The sequence below is a fragment of the Anabas testudineus genome, chromosome 18 (genome assembly GCF_900324465.2).
Source record: "Anabas testudineus chromosome 18, fAnaTes1.2, whole genome shotgun sequence".
Classification (NCBI taxonomy): Eukaryota; Metazoa; Chordata; class Actinopteri; order Anabantiformes; family Anabantidae; genus Anabas; species Anabas testudineus.
This window is the reverse complement of record NC_046627.1, coordinates 6,834,813-6,854,535: the sequence shown is the minus strand read 5'-3', so window position 1 is coordinate 6,854,535 and position 19,723 is coordinate 6,834,813. Positions and strand designations below refer to the sequence as shown.

The 19,723-nt window shown below is 42.5% G+C and overlaps 2 protein-coding genes across 2 annotated transcripts in view; both read right to left on the bottom strand.

Moving 5' to 3' along the window:
- LOC113168720 (NLR family CARD domain-containing protein 3-like) overlaps positions 1–19,723 on the bottom strand; it is a 434,580-nt gene that overhangs the window by 293,493 nt on the left and 121,364 nt on the right. The window lies entirely within an intron of this gene.
- LOC113168138 (protein NLRC3-like) lies at positions 1,483–18,334 on the bottom strand. The gene is made up of 8 exons (XM_033326720.1): positions 18,281–18,334; positions 17,674–17,805; positions 7,866–7,941; positions 5,892–7,686; positions 5,583–5,756; positions 3,592–3,805; positions 1,703–2,203; positions 1,483–1,527 (listed from the first exon to the last, which is right to left on the bottom strand). Exons 1-8 carry the CDS (start codon positions 18,332–18,334, stop codon positions 1,483–1,485), a joined length of 2,991 nt encoding a protein of 996 aa, XP_033182611.1.

Here is a 19,723-nt window from a genome sequence, read left to right as displayed (position 1 = left end):
TTAGATACACACACTGGCTGGTTTTGGGCGAGATGATGAATCCCTGCCAATGTTGTGCAGCTCAGCCTGTGGTCAGATCTCCCTCCATATTTATCTGGAAAGAAAATTTGTCTAACACAAGTAACAATATAAAGTATAATCATATGTTTTTCAAGAAGCAAAAAGCCCACATTGTTTGATATAATTACTCATCAACATTTGCAAATGCTGACTACAATATACAAACACACCCACTTGAAAAACCTGTACAAACCTATAATGATGATATTTGGAAACTGCAATATAAACTCACAGATGAATATACAAATAGACGGACATTGAAAGAGTTTAGGACGATACATTTCTTGGGGTAATAATACACAGAATCATTTGGAAATCACAAATCAAACAAGTACAAAGTATCAAGATCCAGCCTCAGTGAGCTCCCGCCCTGACCTTCTTCATAGTTTCAGAACTGTCAGAAACTGAAGATTTGAAACACTGCAAGAAGATAAGCTGAAACTCTGAAAGAACACAGTTGTAGGTTTGTAACACACATCTCAGAACTTGGAAGAAACACATTTGTAACACTGAAAAGGAGAAAGCATTTTTTCCACATATTCAAATTTTATTTTGAAATGTTCGAAACATATTTTGCAGTTTTCAGATCAATTTTCAAACATTCAGCTCCTGGTTTCAGTGTTGTCAGATGTGATACTGTCTCATCTCATAGAAATATAGAAACACATGAGCACAATCCAAACTAAAGTCAGATCATCAAACTACAGTTAGTCCATGGGACAGGTTCTGTTAGGTAGATATCTAGAACTTTACTTACTAACAACCACACATTCATGTTTCTGATGGTTCACTCTCAGAGCTTCTTTAACACCAACACAAAAACTCTTCTTCCACTTGGACACTTTGGATTTTGCTCCAAATGTTCAACTGAAACTTTTCCATCACAGAGACCAAGAACAAAGTTGAAGTGAATAAAGCTCAATTTGAGCTCAGTGTGTTGGTTCAATACAGCAGCCTGAAGGAACACACTGATGTCCTGCTGCAGGATACAAACACATGCTTTCATTTTGAAAGGTCCAACTGCAGCTTCTGGTCAATCTTTGATTAAGTCAGACACACAGATGTGTTTCCAGATGTGTGTGGATGCTGTAGATGAACCAGCAGCACTTACAGATACAGTCCACAACAACAGTGAGTCCACTTCTGGTCAGTATCACTAAGATGTCAAGTCACTTCAAATCGTCCCCATTTCAGGAGATCTGACTTTAGTTGGACTAATTTAACTCCAAATAAAGATGATTGGAGAACAAAAGTCAGGAAACTTTCCTTCATGAAATTCATGGATGTGTTTGACTTGAATCTTTGGTCTTGTTGGGTCATTTGTGCTGACGTCACTATGAACAGCAGCACTGATGTCTAATAATGTCAGTGGATCAAAAAGAGAAAGAGACAAAAGACAGAACAAGACTTCAGAACAAGTCCTCAACATCTGGATCCTGGAATAATCAGAGCTTTATCTTTAAAGGACTGGAAGAGGAACAAGTTTACAAGGAATCATTTAGAACTGGTTCAAGAAGAAACTGATTGAATCCATGAATCTGAAAACGTGTGTGTGAGTGAAAGAGACAGACATGTACAGACTGAACTATCTGTTCAACATAGACGACGTTTCTCTGACAGGACGACACTCTCAGTACTACACTGAACACAGAGACACAGAGGAACCAGGAAACCTGACTCCAAACCCAGGATAAAGAGGTTCAGTGAATGTGGTGTTGAAGGTGTGGAGGTGGATCAGTTTGTCAGAGGAGACTCTGTAGAAGGACAGAGTCCCAGCAGGACAGTCCACATACACTGATACTCTGTGAGAGACAGAGGAGGAGATGGATGTTTGTCTGTTATTGTGAAGAACAGAGTAACCACCATCATAGCATCTAAGACTCCAGGACTGATCGTTCTTTCCAAACACACAGTCTTTACTGTCTCCTCTCCTTCTGATTCTTCTGTAACTCACTGATATATAAACCATTCCGCTCCACTCGACCTCCCAGTAACAGCGACCAGTCAGAACATTACTACACAGCAGCTGAGACCGGTCAAATCTGTCTGGATGATCAGGATATGACTGATCCTCCTCCACGCACGTCACCTTCCTGTTGTCGTCAGACAGTCGTAGTTTTCTGTTCACTGTGTTTGTGTCGATGGTGAGTTGACAGAAATCTGATGGAGAGAACAAGACACAATCCAGCTGCAGTTATTAATCTATCATCAGTTTGATGAGGACTCATGACATCAGGGATTTGAATGAGTGATGTGACAGTTTGAAGATGGTTGAATGTTGCTGCTTTGTTTTCATCAGTCTCATTAAAAACACACTTACACTTCCTCAGACCTGGTCTCAACCATCGGACTCCACCAGGCTCCACCCTGAAAGGAGGAGGGGGGTCAGAGCAGCACATTCTCTTTCAGCATGCACACATGGACATTACATGGCTCTCATACACACAGTGTGTTCTGGTTCTGTTCTAATGGAGGCTTGTATGTAGGGATGGACATTCAGCAAACTAGTAAGGAATTGGAGTCCTTATCTTGGAATTCTACGGAGCAGGGAGGTGACATGGAGGAAAGATTTCAATTCTCTAGTTCACAGCAGTTTTGGTGTCAGACACCTGCTTTCAGTCTCTCTCTGTCACCAGACAAACTAATGTGACACCACAGGAAGCAGGAAACTGGAGAGCAAAGTCCAAGAGGCTCAACTCCACATACATGGACTCTGTGTGTGTGTTTTCCTCTCTCTAATGTCTGTGGACTGATCTCAGCTGAGCTTCACACGTTGTCCTGTGTTCAGAGGAAGTCTAGTTCACCTCCAGCTACTGGATATTGATCATTACACACAGACTCTGTGGCTTCATCTGATTTGGTGTCAGATTTGTTGGAGCAGCCAGAGACAGAAAGTGAAAACAGGAGTTTGAGAAGAAAAACATTCAATCACAAACTAATTCTTCAACTGGAAACAACAAGGAGTTTTTCCTCTTGGACAGATTGTAATGATGAAATGAACATGTTCTAGTTCTGATTTACTGTCTCCTATATATGACACAAGATCTCATCATTACAAGATCAGGATCTCAGGAAGGTGAAGGTGCTTCAATCATCACTATTTGAGGAGACAGAGACATGATGCTGTGACCTGATTCAATCCTCTGATATTCATTCACTGTCATTCTGTGGATAAAAACTCTACCGATAAGGTGGATGAATTTCCTGTTCCGTTCTCAGAGCCTAATGTAACACCTGATTTCATCATGAGGAGATTCGTTCACAAAGTAAGAATGAGACACTGAAGTCAGAATTACAGGAGCTCCCCTCTTTTCTTTGCTGAATGTAAAGTGCTTCAGTGAAGATTTGTCATCAGCTGAGAGGAAATGTATCCAGTACAAAACTACTTTCTGCTGCAGTGTTCATCAACACGACTCCACAGTGAGACACAAACTGATGCTGACACATTTTTCTTCCTTTCATGGCAAAGAGGTGCGTTTGTTTTACTCATCTAAATAAGTAAATAAGCAATAACATCCCTACTTCCTATGCCGTCAGACATTCTCTGTGGTTGCTGCAGGTCTCTCCATACCTGAGAGTGTCCAGTGTCCAGTGTGAATCCTCCAGTCCAGTAGACAGCAGGTTCGTTCCTGAGTCTCCTGGATGATTGTAGCTCATGTCCAATTCTCTCAGATGGGAGGGGTTGGAGCTCAGAGCTGAGGCCAGAGAAGCACAGCCTTCCTCTGTGATCAGACAGCCTGACAGTCTGCAGACACACAAAACAACACACAGGAGGCTTGGTACTGGGTTTTTGTACAGACCAACATCACATACTCCTATTTGTATATGACACAAATTTAGTCACATGCATTGGACAGAAAGTAAGTGAACTGTTTTGAGTCAGTTGTTCATGAAATGTAATCTGATCCTCACCAAAGTCACAAATATAAACAAACACAATATTTCTAAGTTGATAAAATACCTGAAGAGTGTTGAACACAACTATTAAACATACAGAGTGATGGTGAAAAAAGTCAGTGAAACACCGTCTGATGTCACAACGTCAACTATAGTCAGGTGTTAGCAAACCTGAAGTCCAATCAATGAAATAAAGAATGAAGGTTTGGTTTAGAGCTACATGTCTGTTCAATAAAGACACGAAAGATCATGAATGTTTTAATTTATAGTTTAGTTCAAAAATTTTTATTTTTTTTATAAATGTGGCATTCAGGTCACATATAATGACTAATTTATGCACTAAATCAGAACATTATGAAATGTGACCACTTTTTTGCCACTAATTTTAACAACAACATTTACAAGAAAACAAAAACTCTCATATAGACAACATCTGAGTCTAATAAAATGCTAATATACTGTATAAATATAAGAATCTTCTACAACTTAAAACTTGTGACATTTGAAAGTTTAGTCTGCTTGGCTCATGTCAGCAGTTTTGGACTTTTGAAATATCTCCAATGATCTTCACAGACACAAAGTCTCTCGATTTAGAAATACCTGCTGCAGAAAAATTGACTTAAGATAATTAATCCTAACCTGAGAGTTTTCAGTTTACAGTGTGGATTCTCCAGTCCAGCAGACAAAAGCTTCACTCCTGAATCCTGCAGGTTGTTGTTACTCAGGTCCAGTTCTCTCAGACTAGAGGACTGGGAGCTGAGAACTGAGGACAGAGCTTCACAGCTTCTCTCTGAGAGGTTACAGCCACTCAATCTGAAAAACAGTGATGCATAACATGACAACATTTATGTTAAACTGTAATTGTCACAATTCCTGCCTGATGCTGGTCCAGTTTGTTTCTCTCACTTTCACCTGGACCCACTCCCGCTGCTCTGCTCCCCAGTCACTTCCTGCTATCCTCTCCTTTATAAGCTCCCTTCAGCCCTCAGTTCTCTGCTAGATTGTCAGTTCTGACTACGACTCTCCAGCCATTTTTCTGCCTTGTTCCCAGCCTTGCTTCCCTGTCCATGTTTTACCCTGGACCTTGCCCTCTAGTGATATTTTTGTACTGGACTCAGACCTTTTCTTCCTCACTCAACAGCCCTTGGATAACAGACATTGCACCTCAGCCAGTGTGAGTTTTTGTCTGTGTCTGTGTAATGATTTTCTGTTGTTACTCTCTAGTTTAGGTTGTTACTCTGTTCCCCACTGTGCTTCAGGTTGTTTTTTTGTTGTCACTGTGTTTTTGTGTTTAGACCAGTTTTTTGCTGTGTTATTTTGATACCTCCCTCTAGTTAGTTTCCTGTTTTGTCTGATTTTGAGATAAAATCATTTTCTTAGCAGTTTGTGTCTTGTCATAGCATTCCCTGACAATAATCACCTTTAATGTTAACCCTAAACTAAAAAAATAGAACACAGTGAGATAAAATCAGACAGGAAAGAACAGTTCATTTGTATACTATAGAAATACTGATGAGAAACTGTTGCAACTTAAAACCTGTGACATTACAAAGTTTAATCTGCTTTTCAGCAGTTTTGGACTTTTTAAATATCTCCAGTTATTTAAAACAGAAACTTGACCTGACCTGAGAGTTTCCAGGTGACAGTTTGGATTCTCCAGTCCAGCAGACAGAATCTTCACTCCTGAATCCTGCAGGTCGTTGTTACTCAGGTCCAGTTCTCTCAGACTAGAGGACTGGGAGCTGAAAACTGAGGACAGAGCTTCACAGCTTCTCTTGGAGAGGTTACAGCCACTCAGTCTGAAGAAACAGTGATTTATAAAATGACAACATTTGAGTTAAGATATTATTATATATGTTGTAGTACGATAAAAAAAGTTCTGTTCTGTAGCCGTGGATTCAATGATGAATACATTCCACTATTTTTACACTTACACAACTTTCTTGGAGACTTTGACGACTCCCAGCACAAACAGAAGATCCTCCTCTGAAAAGTTTGAAGAGTATTTAAATGGGTCAAACACGTCCAGATCTTTTCCTGATGACACCAACATGAAGAGCAGAGCTGACCACTGAGAAGGAGAGAGTTTATCCGTGGAGAGACTTCCTGATCTCATGTGCTGTTGGATCTCGTCCAATAAAGAACGATCATTTAGTTCATTCAGACAGTGGAACAGGTTGATGCTTTTCTCTGCTGAGAGAGTCTCTTTGATCTTCTTCTTGATGTACTGGACTGTTTCCTGATTGGTCTGTGATCTACTTCCTGTCTTTGTCTGCAGACCTCGTAGGAGAGTCTGATTGGTCTCCAGTGAAAGACCGAAGAGAAAACGGAGAAACAAGTCCAGGTGTCCATTTGGACTCTGCACGGCCTTGTCCACAGCACTCTGGTGGAGAAGTTTTAATTCAGGACTAAAAATATTGAACCACAGAGAGACTGACTGTTCTTCAGACAGCAGATTGACTCCAGAGTTGATGAAGGTCAGATGGACATGAAGAGCAGACAGAAACTCCTGAACACTCAGATGGACGAAGCAGAACACCTTGTCCTGGTACAAACCTCTTTCCTCTCTAAAGATCTGTGTGAACACTCCTGAGTACACTGAGGCTGCTCTGATATCGATGCCACACTCTGTCAGGTCTGATTCATAGAAGATCAGGTTTCCTTTCTGCAGCTGCTCAAAAGCCAGTTTTCCCAGAGACTCAATCATCTTCCTGCTCTCTGGACTCGAGTGTGGATCTGTCTCAGCTCCTCCATCATACTTGATGTTCTTCAGTTTGGACTGAACCACCAGGAAGTGGATGTACATCTCAGTCAGGGTCTTGGGCAGCTCTCCTCCCTCTCTGGTTTTCAACACATCCTCCAGAACTGTAGCAGTGATCCAGCAGAAGACTGGGATGTGACACATGATGTGGAGGCTTCGTGATGTCTTGATGTGGGAGATGATTCTTCTGGCCTGCTCCTCATCTCTGAACCTCTTCCTGAAGTACTCCTCCTTCTGTGGGTCAGTGAACCCTCTGACCTCTGTCACCATGTCAACATACTCAGGAGGTATCTGATTAGATGCTGCAGGTCGTGTGGTGATCCAGAGGCGAGCAGAGGAAAGCAGGTTCCCCCTGATCAGGTTTGTCAGCAGCACATCCACTGAGGTGGACTCTGTAACATCAGTCAGGATCTGATTGTTGTGGAAGTCCAGAGGAAGTCGACACTCATCCAGACCGTCCAAGATGAACACAACCTGGAACTCTTCAAACCTGCAGATTCCTGCTTCTTTGGTTTCAGTAAAGAAGTGATGAACAAGTTCCACCAAGCTGAACTTTTTCTCTTTCAGCACATTCAGCTCTCTGAAAGTCAATGGAAATGTGAACTGTATGTCCTGGTTGGCTTTGTCTTCAGCCCAGTCCAGAGTGAACTTCTGTGTTAAGACTGTTTTCCCAATGCCAGCCACTCCCTTTGTCATCACTGTTCTGATTGGTTCCTCTCTTCCAGGTGAGCCTTTAAAGATGTCTTCTTGTCTGATGGTTGTTTCTGGTCTGTCTGGTTTCCTGGATGCTGTTTCAATCTGTCTGACCTCATGTTCATCATTGACCTCTCCAGTCCCTCCCTCTGTGATGTAGAGCTCTGTGTAGATCTGGTTGAGAAGGGTTGGGTTTCCTGCTTTAGCAATCCCCTCAAACACACACTGGAACTTCTTCTTTAGATTAGATTTAAGTTCACGCTGATAAACTGCAGCTGAATTTCCTGAATGAAACCACAAAAACATGATCAATATAATTTCTAATGAAAACACAGTTTGACAGTTTCATGACCCTAAATGATTCACATTTCAACATATTAACACTCCACATGTTCAGCTCTCAGTAAACGTCTCATTTGTCCATGATGTTAAATGTTTAGAGAAATCCTCTTACTGCTCTGCAGACAGTCAGCCAGCTCCTCCTGCTTCATTCTCCTCAGGAAGTTCAGTGTGATCTTCAGAAATGCCTCTCTGCTGCTCCTCCTCTGCTCTTCATCCTCACCATCCAACACCTCCTCATCCTCCCTCTGACTCTCTAAGCATTGTGGGTAATCTGGACTCAGAACCTTGTGGATCTTCTTCAGCTCGTTCTTCACAAAAGTGACAATGTTCTCCTCCAGCAGCTGGAACAGAAACTATATGAATGACACAATCCAACTCAAATCATGGAGCCAAACATCAGATCTATGTTGGACAGACTGAAAATCTACTGGTCTAAAAAGTGCAGCATGGAGATTATTGGGAACACAACAGATGGAAAAGTAGTAGTTGGACATGTACAGACCAGAAATATGGAGTCCAGCTGTGTTGGATGCTGCTGGGCAGACTGGCCACTGGGAACCTCTGAGCTCTCCTGGTCCACTCTGTGGAGGAATCATCAAGAATGAGCTCACAGTATGTCTGTCCACACAGAGACACACACAAGGTAAAGGTCCATGAAGACAGATTTGATGTGAACAGTGAATCAGAGACTCCCTGTAGTGGTGAAGCTTTACTGTCACCAGTCACTTTGGTTTAGTCTCAGCAGCTCTGAACAACAGATATCTCTGCCTCCCTCACTGAACAATGCTCAAGTGTTGGAACAAGACATCTAGAGACAGAGTCTGCTTGGATCACACTGGTTGTACTTGGCAGCTCCCAGTCTGAATATGTTGAACTGTGTGAGTATGAGGCAGAGTGCTGCTGCTCACACAATTCACTCTGACTAATTCACATTTGAACAACTTCATTCATTCATTAGTTGGTGGATCCTAAATGAATCTTCAGATGTCAGCTCTGGTACTGACACTGGGGACAAACAGTCCTCTACACTGACTTCAACAACATTACAACTAAAGTCTTCCAACAGGAAGTGAAGAAGTCAAGATTCTTTAAGACATTTGTACCGAAATCTTCATTTGGAGAACTTCAATCACAAAGATTTGATCAGAGTTCAACATTTGTGGTGTTCAGCTGCTTCCTTTGACGTCTGCCTGCAAGTCAGCACTTCATTAGAAGAGGAGCAGCCCCCTGAGACCCTCTACAGGATCAGTGGTTTAGCTACTGGCTGGATGGAGATTTGATCCATGATCAGAGTGTTTGCTGGAAGAATAGTGAAGAAAGCTTCTCCTTCAAATCAACAGTTCAAACAGAAATCAACTTACTCACATCAGAAATATCCAGAAATCCAAAGAACACAACAATTTATCATCAGAGAAAGTTTACATCATATTGTTCAGACTGATTTTAAACTCACAACAACTTACTCTGAAGGTTGCTGTTTAAAAAAAATAATTTGTCCCTTTGACCGGTCACTCTTGAAGGACACACAGCTGGGTTCAGGTCCTGGTCCAGGAGATTCTGGTCTTTGATGGAACCTGATAGAAAAACAACTTTGGTGACGCTCACATATTCAGTCAAAGTTTTCTTCATAAATGACAAATAGAATCAGAAGAATAGTAAAAATGTCCTGATGAAATATTCAATTCTAGATGAGACTTGGAGACAGAATCAGTCCGATGGTCTCAGTCATCTCACCTCTGAGCTTTGGTCTGGCTCTCATGGTCCCCACACAGAGTGGTTTTAGAGGGAGGGACTCCCTCCTCTCTGTCCTCACACTGATCCATGCTGCTGAATCCACATCCACTTCAGCTCACACACACTTTCTACCTTCATGTGGAGAGGAAACACAAATCATTGATGTGCAGTGAAAACTGAAATCCTCCTTTCCATCATTTCTCCTGGACAAAGATCAGCTGCTCCTCCACTGATTGGCTCTTCTTTCCTCTTTCATATCAGTGTCACTTGAATGCAGTCAGACAGCAGTGGGAGGCAGAGGAAGCTGCCATCAGCTGCTCTACTTCTACTATCAGTCCACTAGATGGAGGCATGAAGCTGCAGCCCAGCACACACAGGATGATGGACCAACATTTACACTCACTCAGTCATTTGGACTGACGCTGATACTTCACTAACTTTTCCACCACTAAACAACATTTAGAGATAAACACAGAAAAATAATCTGATCATCTGTGTTATCTGAGAAAATCATGGAGATACTTTAAAAACTTACTACATTGTAGGTCTGGAAATGACTGAGAATCAGCAGTTTGCTGTACAACAATCTACTGTAATGATTCCTGTACACGTGTGCTGTGTTTGCAGAGAGGGTGTGTTTCTCCCTCTCCCTTTCTCCTCAAGAGAAACACACATGAAAATCTACTTTTGGAAACCACAGCAGCAACAGCTACAGTGCAGCAGCAGATTAGTAATATTTCTGTTTCATGCTACTTTATATTTGTACTTTACCTTTCAGATAGAAGTACTGTATCTTTTACTGCTCTTTGTTTATACAGGGATATTTACAGTTACTAGTTACAATGCACATGAAGATCTGACAAACAGTTTATAAAATACGATGAAGTTTAAAGCAGATTTAAAATCAGAAACGTTGACTTGATGAATCCTTTGATCACTGAGTTGAAGTGGTTTCAGTCAGTTTTCATAGAAACGTCAAACATTTAATGGTTCCACCTTCTTCCAGTTGAGGATCTGCAGCTTTTCCTTCTTTGAAATGACACTAAACTGAATCATTTTGGGTTCAGACTATTGACTGGACAAAACCAACTCAGTGAAGGTTCCACTTTCTCACTTGATTCTGGTTCTGAACAGAACAAACAGTTGATGGATGAAGCAGGAAAAGAATCATCAGATTGATCAATAATGAAAAGAATCATCACAGCTCCATAGAAATTCAAGATTCAAAAAACTTTATTGATCTCAGAGGGAAATTGTTTTGCCTCTCAAAACAGACAGAAAGAAAAGGAACCACAACCAGGAAAGATCCAAGAAAACTCAAATAAAAAAAAACTCAATATATATATATATACAGAATACGTAAATAGATAAATGAAATTGGGTCACAAGTATATGACAGTTTCACTTCCCCCACCCCTTACAGAAGGGGGAGGAATTGTACAGATTGATTGCCACAGGTAGAAAGGATCTCCTGTGACGCTCTGTGGAACATTTAATGTTAATAAGTCTTTGGCTGAACGTGCTCCTCCTGGACAGCATCCTCCTCTCAGCCACAACATGTTGAGGGTCCAGCTCCATCCCCAGAACAGAGCCAGCCCTCCTAATCAGTTTGTTTAGTCTGTTAGTGTCTGACACCTTCATGTTGCCGCCCCAGCAGACCACAGCATAGAAGATGACACTGGAACCACAGACTCATAAAACATCCACAGCATGGTGCTGCAGACGTTGAAGGACCTGAGTCTCCTCAGGAAGTACATCCGACACTGAGCCTTTCTGTACAATGCTGATGAGTTTTTGGTCCAGTCCAGTTTGTTGTCCAAGTACACTCCCAGGTATTTGTACTCGGACACGACCTCCACCTCCTCCCCCTGTATAGAGAGAGGGATGACAGGACTCCCAGATTTCCTGAAGTCCATCACCAGCTCCTTTGTTTTGTTGATGTTGAGTTGCAGATGGTTGAGTCCACACCAGTCCACAAAACTGTCCACCACTCCACGGTACTCTGTGACATCGCCACCCTTAATACATCCTACAACTGCAGAGTCATCAGAGAACTTCTGAAGATGACAGGACTCTGAGTTGTACCTGAAGTCTGAGGTGTACAGGGTGAAGAGGAATGGAGACAGAACTGTCCCCTGTCAAAAGCCTTCATGATGTGTGATGTCAGAGCCACTGGTCTGTAGTCATTGAGGACTCTGGGACGTGGCGTCTTATTCACTGGAACCAGGCACTTTTTCCACCCTAGAGGAACTCTCTCCAGGTGCAGGCTGAGGTTGAAGATGTGTTGGAGAACAACACATAGCTGAGGAGCACAGGCTTTCAGCACCCTTGGGTTGACTCCATCAGGACCTGCAGCCGTTGTGGGGGGGAGCCTGTTCAGCTCTCTTCTCACCTGCTCAGCTGAGATTGTTAGGGTGGTGGCTGAGTCGTGTGGGGGAGGGACTAAGGATCAGTTAGTGAACTGAAGTGGGCTCTGTGACTCAGCCTGGAATCAATTGAAGAAATTATTCAATTCGTTGGCTCGGTCCACAGTCCCCACATTCTCCTGGCTGCTGGACTTGTAGCCAGTGATGGTCCTCATGCCCCTCCAAACCTCCCTGGTGTTGTTCTGTTGAAGGCGTTGTTCCAGTTCTTTCCTGTAAACCTCCTTCCCCTCCCTGATCCTGACAGACAGCAGTCTCTGGACCCTCCTTGCTGCCTCCCTGTCTCCTGATCTGAATGCCTTCTTTTTGTCATTCAGGATGGTTTTAATGTCCTGAGTGACCCAGGGCTTATTGTTTGGGAAGCAGCAAATGTTTTTTGTGTGTACGTGGGCGTCCACACAGAAATTGATGTAGTCAGAGATGCAGTCTGTCAGACCATCAATGTCCTCACCATGAGGTTCACAGAGAGTCTTCCAGTCTGTCTCTTCAAAGCATCCTCTTTACAGTTATAATGTTGGGAGGCTGCCTCTGAACCAAAGGTGTGTATTGTGGGAGGAGATGTACCAGGTTGTGATCCGACTTTCCCAGAGGGGGGAGGGCAGTGGAGCTGTAGGCATCTTTAACATTAGCATACATCAGGTCCAATGTCCTCTCCCCCCTGGTGGGACAGCTCACAAACTGGGTAAAGGTAGGAAGTGTCTTATTGAGGGTGGCGTGATTAAAGTCTCCAGAGATCATAAAGAAGGCGTCAGGGTGTCTGGTCTGTAGGTTGGAGGTGACCGTCTGAATGACGTCACACGCAGCAGCGGCGTTAGCAGATGGAGGAACGTAAACAGATTAATATGGAGTGAGAAAACTCTCTGGGCAAATAATATGGACGAAGTCCCACAGCCAAAAGTTCAATATCAGGGCTGCATACATGCTCTTTCACAGTGACATGGCCAGGATGGCCCCACCTGTTGTTAATGAGAACATCAACCTCCCCCCTCCTCTCCTAAAACCGTCTATTTTAACACTGGAGTCAGGAATACCATCATGCAGCCATGTCTCTGTGAAACACATCAAACTACACTCTGCAAAGATTTTCTCCATCCTCACCAGAGCTGTCAGTTCGTCCATCTTATTGTCCAGTGATCTCACATTACCCACAATCAGAGAGGGGAGATGAGGTTTGAATCTTCTCACCTTCTCTCTGAACATCGCTCTTCTCTGTTCTTTATTTCCTTCTTGTTGTTTTTTGCCTCCCCTACATCCCCTTGTTGTCCTTCTTCTGATCTCCTCTGGAATGTTTAAAGTCCTGGACAAAGTTTGATCCTTTACTCCGGCCGTCCTCAGTAAGATCAGCTGATCCCGGGTGTAAACAAAGGAGCTGGCTCCATGGTGATGGAACAGCTGTTGCGCTCCGGTCTTTCGGATCAGTGAGAGAATGAATCCAAAGGTAAAAACGGAGATAAAAACTCTCTGGAACAACATGATCTGAGAGGGTAAAACTTAATTTCAAAACTAGTAACTTATCTGCACAAAAGGAATAAAAATCATTCACTGTCTGTGTCTCTGAGTTCTCTCTAATAAACTGAGGGACTTTGGACTAAACCACCTTTGTCCGGATTAACCAGCGGTTCCACCTGGACAAAGGTTTCCTGAATCACCTGGTTCAACAACGACACCGACTTTATCGACAGTGTTCAGACTAAACGACGACACCGTTGTTGTTTCTAGATTCAGACTGAACACTTTGATAACTGAGCATCTGTCTGACAGTCAGACTACAGGTTTCCACACAGGAGAGAGAACCAACAACAGAAAGAGACAGAAAACATACTCACCCTGAAACACAGACACTCTGAGCGTCCTCCACTCCCAGCATGCACTGGGAGACTGAGAGAGAAGCAGTAAAAAGTCATAAACTCAAACAATAAACCTGGACTTTGACTCCAATCACACAAACACACTGTTAAAAATTAACAGAACGTCAGAGTCAGTGAATCATGTTCCCTCAGGAAATAGAAAACTGATCCTGAAGGGTCCAAGTACAAGTACCACTGTGCATTGTTTCCTGAAATGAAGTACTAAGTACCTTCTCTAAAATGCTAATAGAAATAAAAACTCTGATTCTTGTTTTGAATGAAGAACTAAGTTCCTCTAAAGCAGCTTTTTGTGTGTATTAACCCTTTAAATCAGCTTACATCTGAAATTTGACCATTTAACTCAAACACAGGAACAGTTTGACTCTGGAACTCAGCAGCACATCACACTACAACAGGAAATCCTTCTAGTCTCAGCTTCAGTTCAATGAGGAGAGATCAGCAGAGGGTCAATAAAAAGTTATTGGAAAGCAGAAATGATGGAATAGATTTAGTTGGAGTTCCAGCAGAGAGTGAGTGTAAAAGATCTTCCTCATTGAACTTTAGACCAAACTTAATTTTCCCTGAACCAGTGAGATGAAAACCCACAGTACAGAAGTCGTACTTCAGAGCGTCAGTGTTTCTAGCTGTGGTGTGGCTGCAGTACTCTGTGGTTGGTGCTGCGTCAATCATGTTCTGTTCTGAACCCTGAACCAGGATCAAAAGTCCAACCTGCAGTTTCCTGTTCTGCCTCGTCCCCACTCTACAGTGTGAATGTAGATACGGTATCAGTGTAGTAGGTTTATGACTTGTTACTGTATTTCTTATCACACAGTGACTGTACATGATAAATAATTATTATCTGTTACACTGGATCCCACATATTTAGTCAAACATCTAATAATCACAATTAACAGAGCTCCATAAGTCCCTGAAATAACTGTCTCTGTGTCTGTGGGTCTGGATTAAAACACTATTTTATACTTGTTCATTCTACTATGATCATGAAACTAAGATGTTTGTTGGATTTTATTAAGATTTAACTTATTTTGTGAATGAATGAAGCTTCAGTTACACTGAGAAATGAAACCTAGTTAAAGTTTGTTGTGGACGATGGTGAAGGAGCAGTTTACAGGACTTTTACACCAGCTGCTCCCACGACTTTTAATAATAATAAAACACTGTTGTGTTGATACAGTATGTGTGACGACAGTGAAAGTCAAACAACAGGCATCATGATGAACCTGTTGATAATAAGATACGGTTACACTGGGTGGAGGCAGCAGACTCTGCAGCTAAAGCTAACAGACATTACAACCTTTAAAGATAGTGGTATAGATAGTAGGACTTTCACCTTGTCAGTAGTTGAGGTGGAGCTAGTTTGAAATGTTTCAGTGTAAAACTGGATCAGATTTCAACAACTGATTCTTTGGTTTTTAACTATCAGTGAAATCAATGTAGTGCAGTAAAAATACACACAACCACCAAGTATGAAGTACTTTACTGGAGTAAAAGTACTTAGTTACGATCCAAAGAAAAGTACAAGTGTAGTTCAGATGTGTTGAACATGTGACTCTGACACCAGAGAAACTCGACCTTTAAATAGGATCAAATATTTATTGTCAGCTTGTTTCACATTTGTAGTAGTGGATGAAAACTGGTTCTGTGTTACTGCAGAGACCTGGTGTGGAGCTAAACCAGAATCCTGAATCAGGTTCAGACCAGCAGAGTCCAGCAGGTGGCAGCACTGACTGTCTGTTGAGCAGGAAACAGAACTAACAGTTTTTTCCTCCATCTAATAAACAGCTGCAGCTGCAGGTCCAGGTCCAGGATCAGGTCTCAGTTAGTGGGAACCAGAATATGTCCTGGTCCACAACAAGGACAGGGGTCAACAGTCATCACTAAAACTGGACTGAACTGGTCCCAAATGCATCAACACACAGTCTTTGTTGTTTTAGTGAAGCAGCAAACTGGTTGTAGAAGGACTAGTGAGAGAACTACTGTTAAGACGTTTCCACATATGCAGTCCGGACTGACTCTGGAGGATCAGGTCCAGACATGGTGTGGACTTGTGGGTTCATACATACAGAACACAGCAGGAGAAAGTCCAGGTTCCCACGCAGCATTAGATTGACAAACCTGGAGTCAAGTTTAAACCCTGATCAAAAGTAGCATATATACAAACTGGGTCCAGACTGTGTCCTGCTCTGACCTTTGACCTTCTTCCTGCAGTCCATGAATCCAGCCAGAGATAAGACCCGGGATCAGTCCTGAGGCTCTGATGGTGATCTGGTTTCTGTCTGACCTGTAGGGATCTGAGGACACACAGGTGTATATCCATCCATTATCCAGGGCGGGGTCGCGGGGGCAGCAGTCTGAGCAGAGAGACCCAGACTTCCCTAAAACGGAGGTCTTTATCTTCAAATACACTCGTCACAATATAGAAAGAAGATTGAACCAAATGTGTCCTTGATGACAGTGAGCAGTGAAAATCAAAGACTTCCTCTGATGTTCAGACTCGGTTTAAGTCTTAATGCAGCTGGATGTAAAGAATTCTCTTCACAGAATATATTCTAAGCTGATACTGATCACTGACCAGTCTGTTTCAGTAGCACATTGATTCACATGGAAACTGGGTCGTCTTCAAATCAAAGAGGTTCTGTTGGTTCTGACCAACATATCTTCATCTTCTGATGCTGTGATGATGCCCTTTGTGTCTCATCAGTTCTCTCAGTAACGTTGGTGAAGTCTGCTCTGTGTGGTCTGAACGTCCAGTGAAATAAATGAGGAACATGTTGGTCACAGTATGAAGCTGTGGAAGTTCTGCAGTAGTTTGTCTGATCACTGCTGATAGAAGGTTCTAACAGAGACAAGTCAGCACTGCTGCTCTGGTTCATGTTGTTCTCATAGTTTAGTAGAAATAAAAATCCTTTTCTTAGAATTTCATCACCAGGAGAAACGATCACTAGAGGATTACGGAGCTTTGTGAATACGACCCCAGGTGTTTGAACGTTGTGGCAGACAGGGATCAGCTCTCAGCAGAACCACTAGGACCTGTCTGTGGCTACACAGCCTCATTCTACCACCAGAGAAATGGATCCAGCTAGTTCACCAAGCTAACCAGCTCTCAGCACTGTGTTCCCACAGTCCCAGCTGTCCCTGGATGAAAGGCGGTGTACTGTCCAGGTTACTGTACACCACCTTTCTGCCTATATCTCTGCTGAGTGATTCATAGAGTTTGAACCAGAATGAGATCATGTGGACAATCAGAACCACAACAACTGCAGCACAGATACGGCTACAGTCCCAATCAGCAGCTCCGTCCCAGCCGTAATCCCAGATCTAGTTGGTCTCCATCAGCCTCAGCAGTGCTGGTTCTGTCCTCTGTTAACTAACTGTCTCCATCTCTCTGAGTTCCAGTGATACTTGCTGCTGAGGGTGAACCCACTCTCTGTGGACACAGCCAGCGGGGATCTACTGCAGGACACGGGCTAAACTCTCAGAATAAATCAACATGGACCAGAGATCAAATAAATCACTGCTGTGACACTGGCTCCTTCAAGAAAAACACCAACAGAGTCCAGACCTCTACAGTCCTGTGTTTGTCTGATACTACGACTCACTATGATCAGATGATTTATATGTTTTTAAAAACACAAAACCAAACCTGGAATTCCAAGAGGAGATACTAACTTTGGCTCAACTATAGATTACACAGACTTTATCTGGACATCAACATTGACCTTTCTCCACATTTCAGCATCATGTTGGTTCAACAACGTTGATTTGACTCAGGTTTTTACACTGGACACCTTTCCCGATGCAACACTCTGAAATTTCCCAGGTGAGGGACTGACGCTCAGAGTCCAACAACTTATTCAACCTCAACCTTTCTCCACATTTCCACATACAGTGAAACCTCAGTGTCCAACCAGTGTCTCCACTGAGCCACCCATTCTCCCTCCATTATCCTGTCCTCAGTTGTCCTCTGAAGGGTCGCAGCAGTGCTGGATCCTATCTCAGCTGTCATTAGGTCAGAGTCAGGGTCCACCTGGACAGGTGACAAACATTCACACCCAGGGACAGTTTAGAGTCCATTAACCTACATACATGTGTTTGGACTGTGGGAGGAAGCCGGAGAACCTGGAGAAAAGCTGCTCAAACACAGGAAGAACATCCAAACTCCACACAGAAAGGCACCCGGCCGACCTGTGGATTCAAACCCAGCTCCTTCTTACACTGAACCATTCCCCTCAAAATGACTCAAGTCTTCAACAGAGACTGTGGACTCTGGTTTCTAGTGTCAAACGTCTTAAAGCTAATGACTGACCCGTTGAAAGTCATGGGATGTTTGTGTGTCTCCAGATTAGCTGCACATTTGAATGAAGCCAATGAAAACGTCCCACTGTCCTGCAGAGTGATGATGTGCACCTACACAGTGGATCCTCACATTTGATCTTAATGTTCCAGATTAGTTTTTACTGAACAGCCGCTTCACAATCTGCCCACTACAACCACAGTCTGACCTGCTGGTTACTGAGCAGCTCCACTGGGTCAGTCCGAGTGAAGAACGACTCCATCTTGATGAAATGGTTTCTATCTAGACCTGGACTTACGTCAGTGAACACACCACACAGGTGCTGGTGTTCTCATTCAGCTGTTTCTTTTCATCTGGACTTCAGTATTTGATTTGTTCTCATTTCTCTGCCTTGTTCCAACTGCTCAGAGAAAATGTTGAATTGTCTCTGCTGAGGAAACCACAGCACTGACAGTCCCGATCACAGACGAAGGAGATCATCTCCAGTTCTATCAGCCAGTGTTGGGATGGAGGGAGCATCTCTACTGTGGCTGCTCTGGAAGACATTTTACATTTAGACCACATGTTGACTGACGTTTGATTGGAATTTATTTCCACTTTGGTTTTTACTCAGTCACTTTCTTGACTGTGTGAAACTGAGCTGTAGGTTTTACTTTCAAAAACACTCCCCCCTCATTAGTTCACAGGAAAGTTAGTCTGACACCATCTCACCAAGGTTTTAGTACGTTGCTGGTTATGATATATTTCTATTTGAATCATGAACAATATCACATTTACAACATGAAATGATTGTTTGACTTGTTCTTTACTGACAAACACATGATTCTTTGTAATTCAGAGTATTTAGAATAAAGTTTGGTTTGTTCGTGTCCACTGTTCTGATTCCTCTCAGACCTACATGAGAACATTCAGACCCATCCTCAGGTTCAATGGTACAAATCATTTGAATTGACCAGTTTGTGTTGTGTAATAATACACATGCTTGTTTTCTGTTGGTTGTGCTCCTCAACAGGCTTTTTAATGCTGCTCTCAGCTCACTGCGTCTTTGTTTAACAGGTTCAGTTCCTTTGATTTAACATGTAAAACATTAAAAACATCAGTTCACTGATGAAGTGGATGAAATTCTGTCTCCATCACTGTGAGTGTTTGTGTGTGGATCATTCAGGAAACAGCTTCACGAGTCACTGAGATACAGAAAATGTTTAATGGAACAAGTTGTGCTGCGAACACGAGATCAAACTCTAACAAGTAGAATCACACTAGACACACACTAGAAATCAAAAGGTACAAATACTGTGAACTGGTCTTCTGCTCAGTTTGTAGTAACACAGGATAAGAACCAGGTGTTTACAGTACACAAAGTCAAGAACTGAGCAAAGGGAAAAGTATTTGTATAGGAAAATACTTCAATACAAGTAGAAGTACCATTTAACTTTTTATACTCTAGTAAAGTGATATTTAATAAACATTTGTTATTAAAATGAAAAAACATCAACTGTTTATTAGTTTTTTACAATATGTGAAAAGTAACTAGTAACTAATGCTGTAAAATAAATGTAGTGAAGAAGACATACTCCAGTAAAGTACAAATACCTCAGAACTGTACTTAACACAGTACTTAAGTAAATGTACTTTTCACCTCTGATAAGAA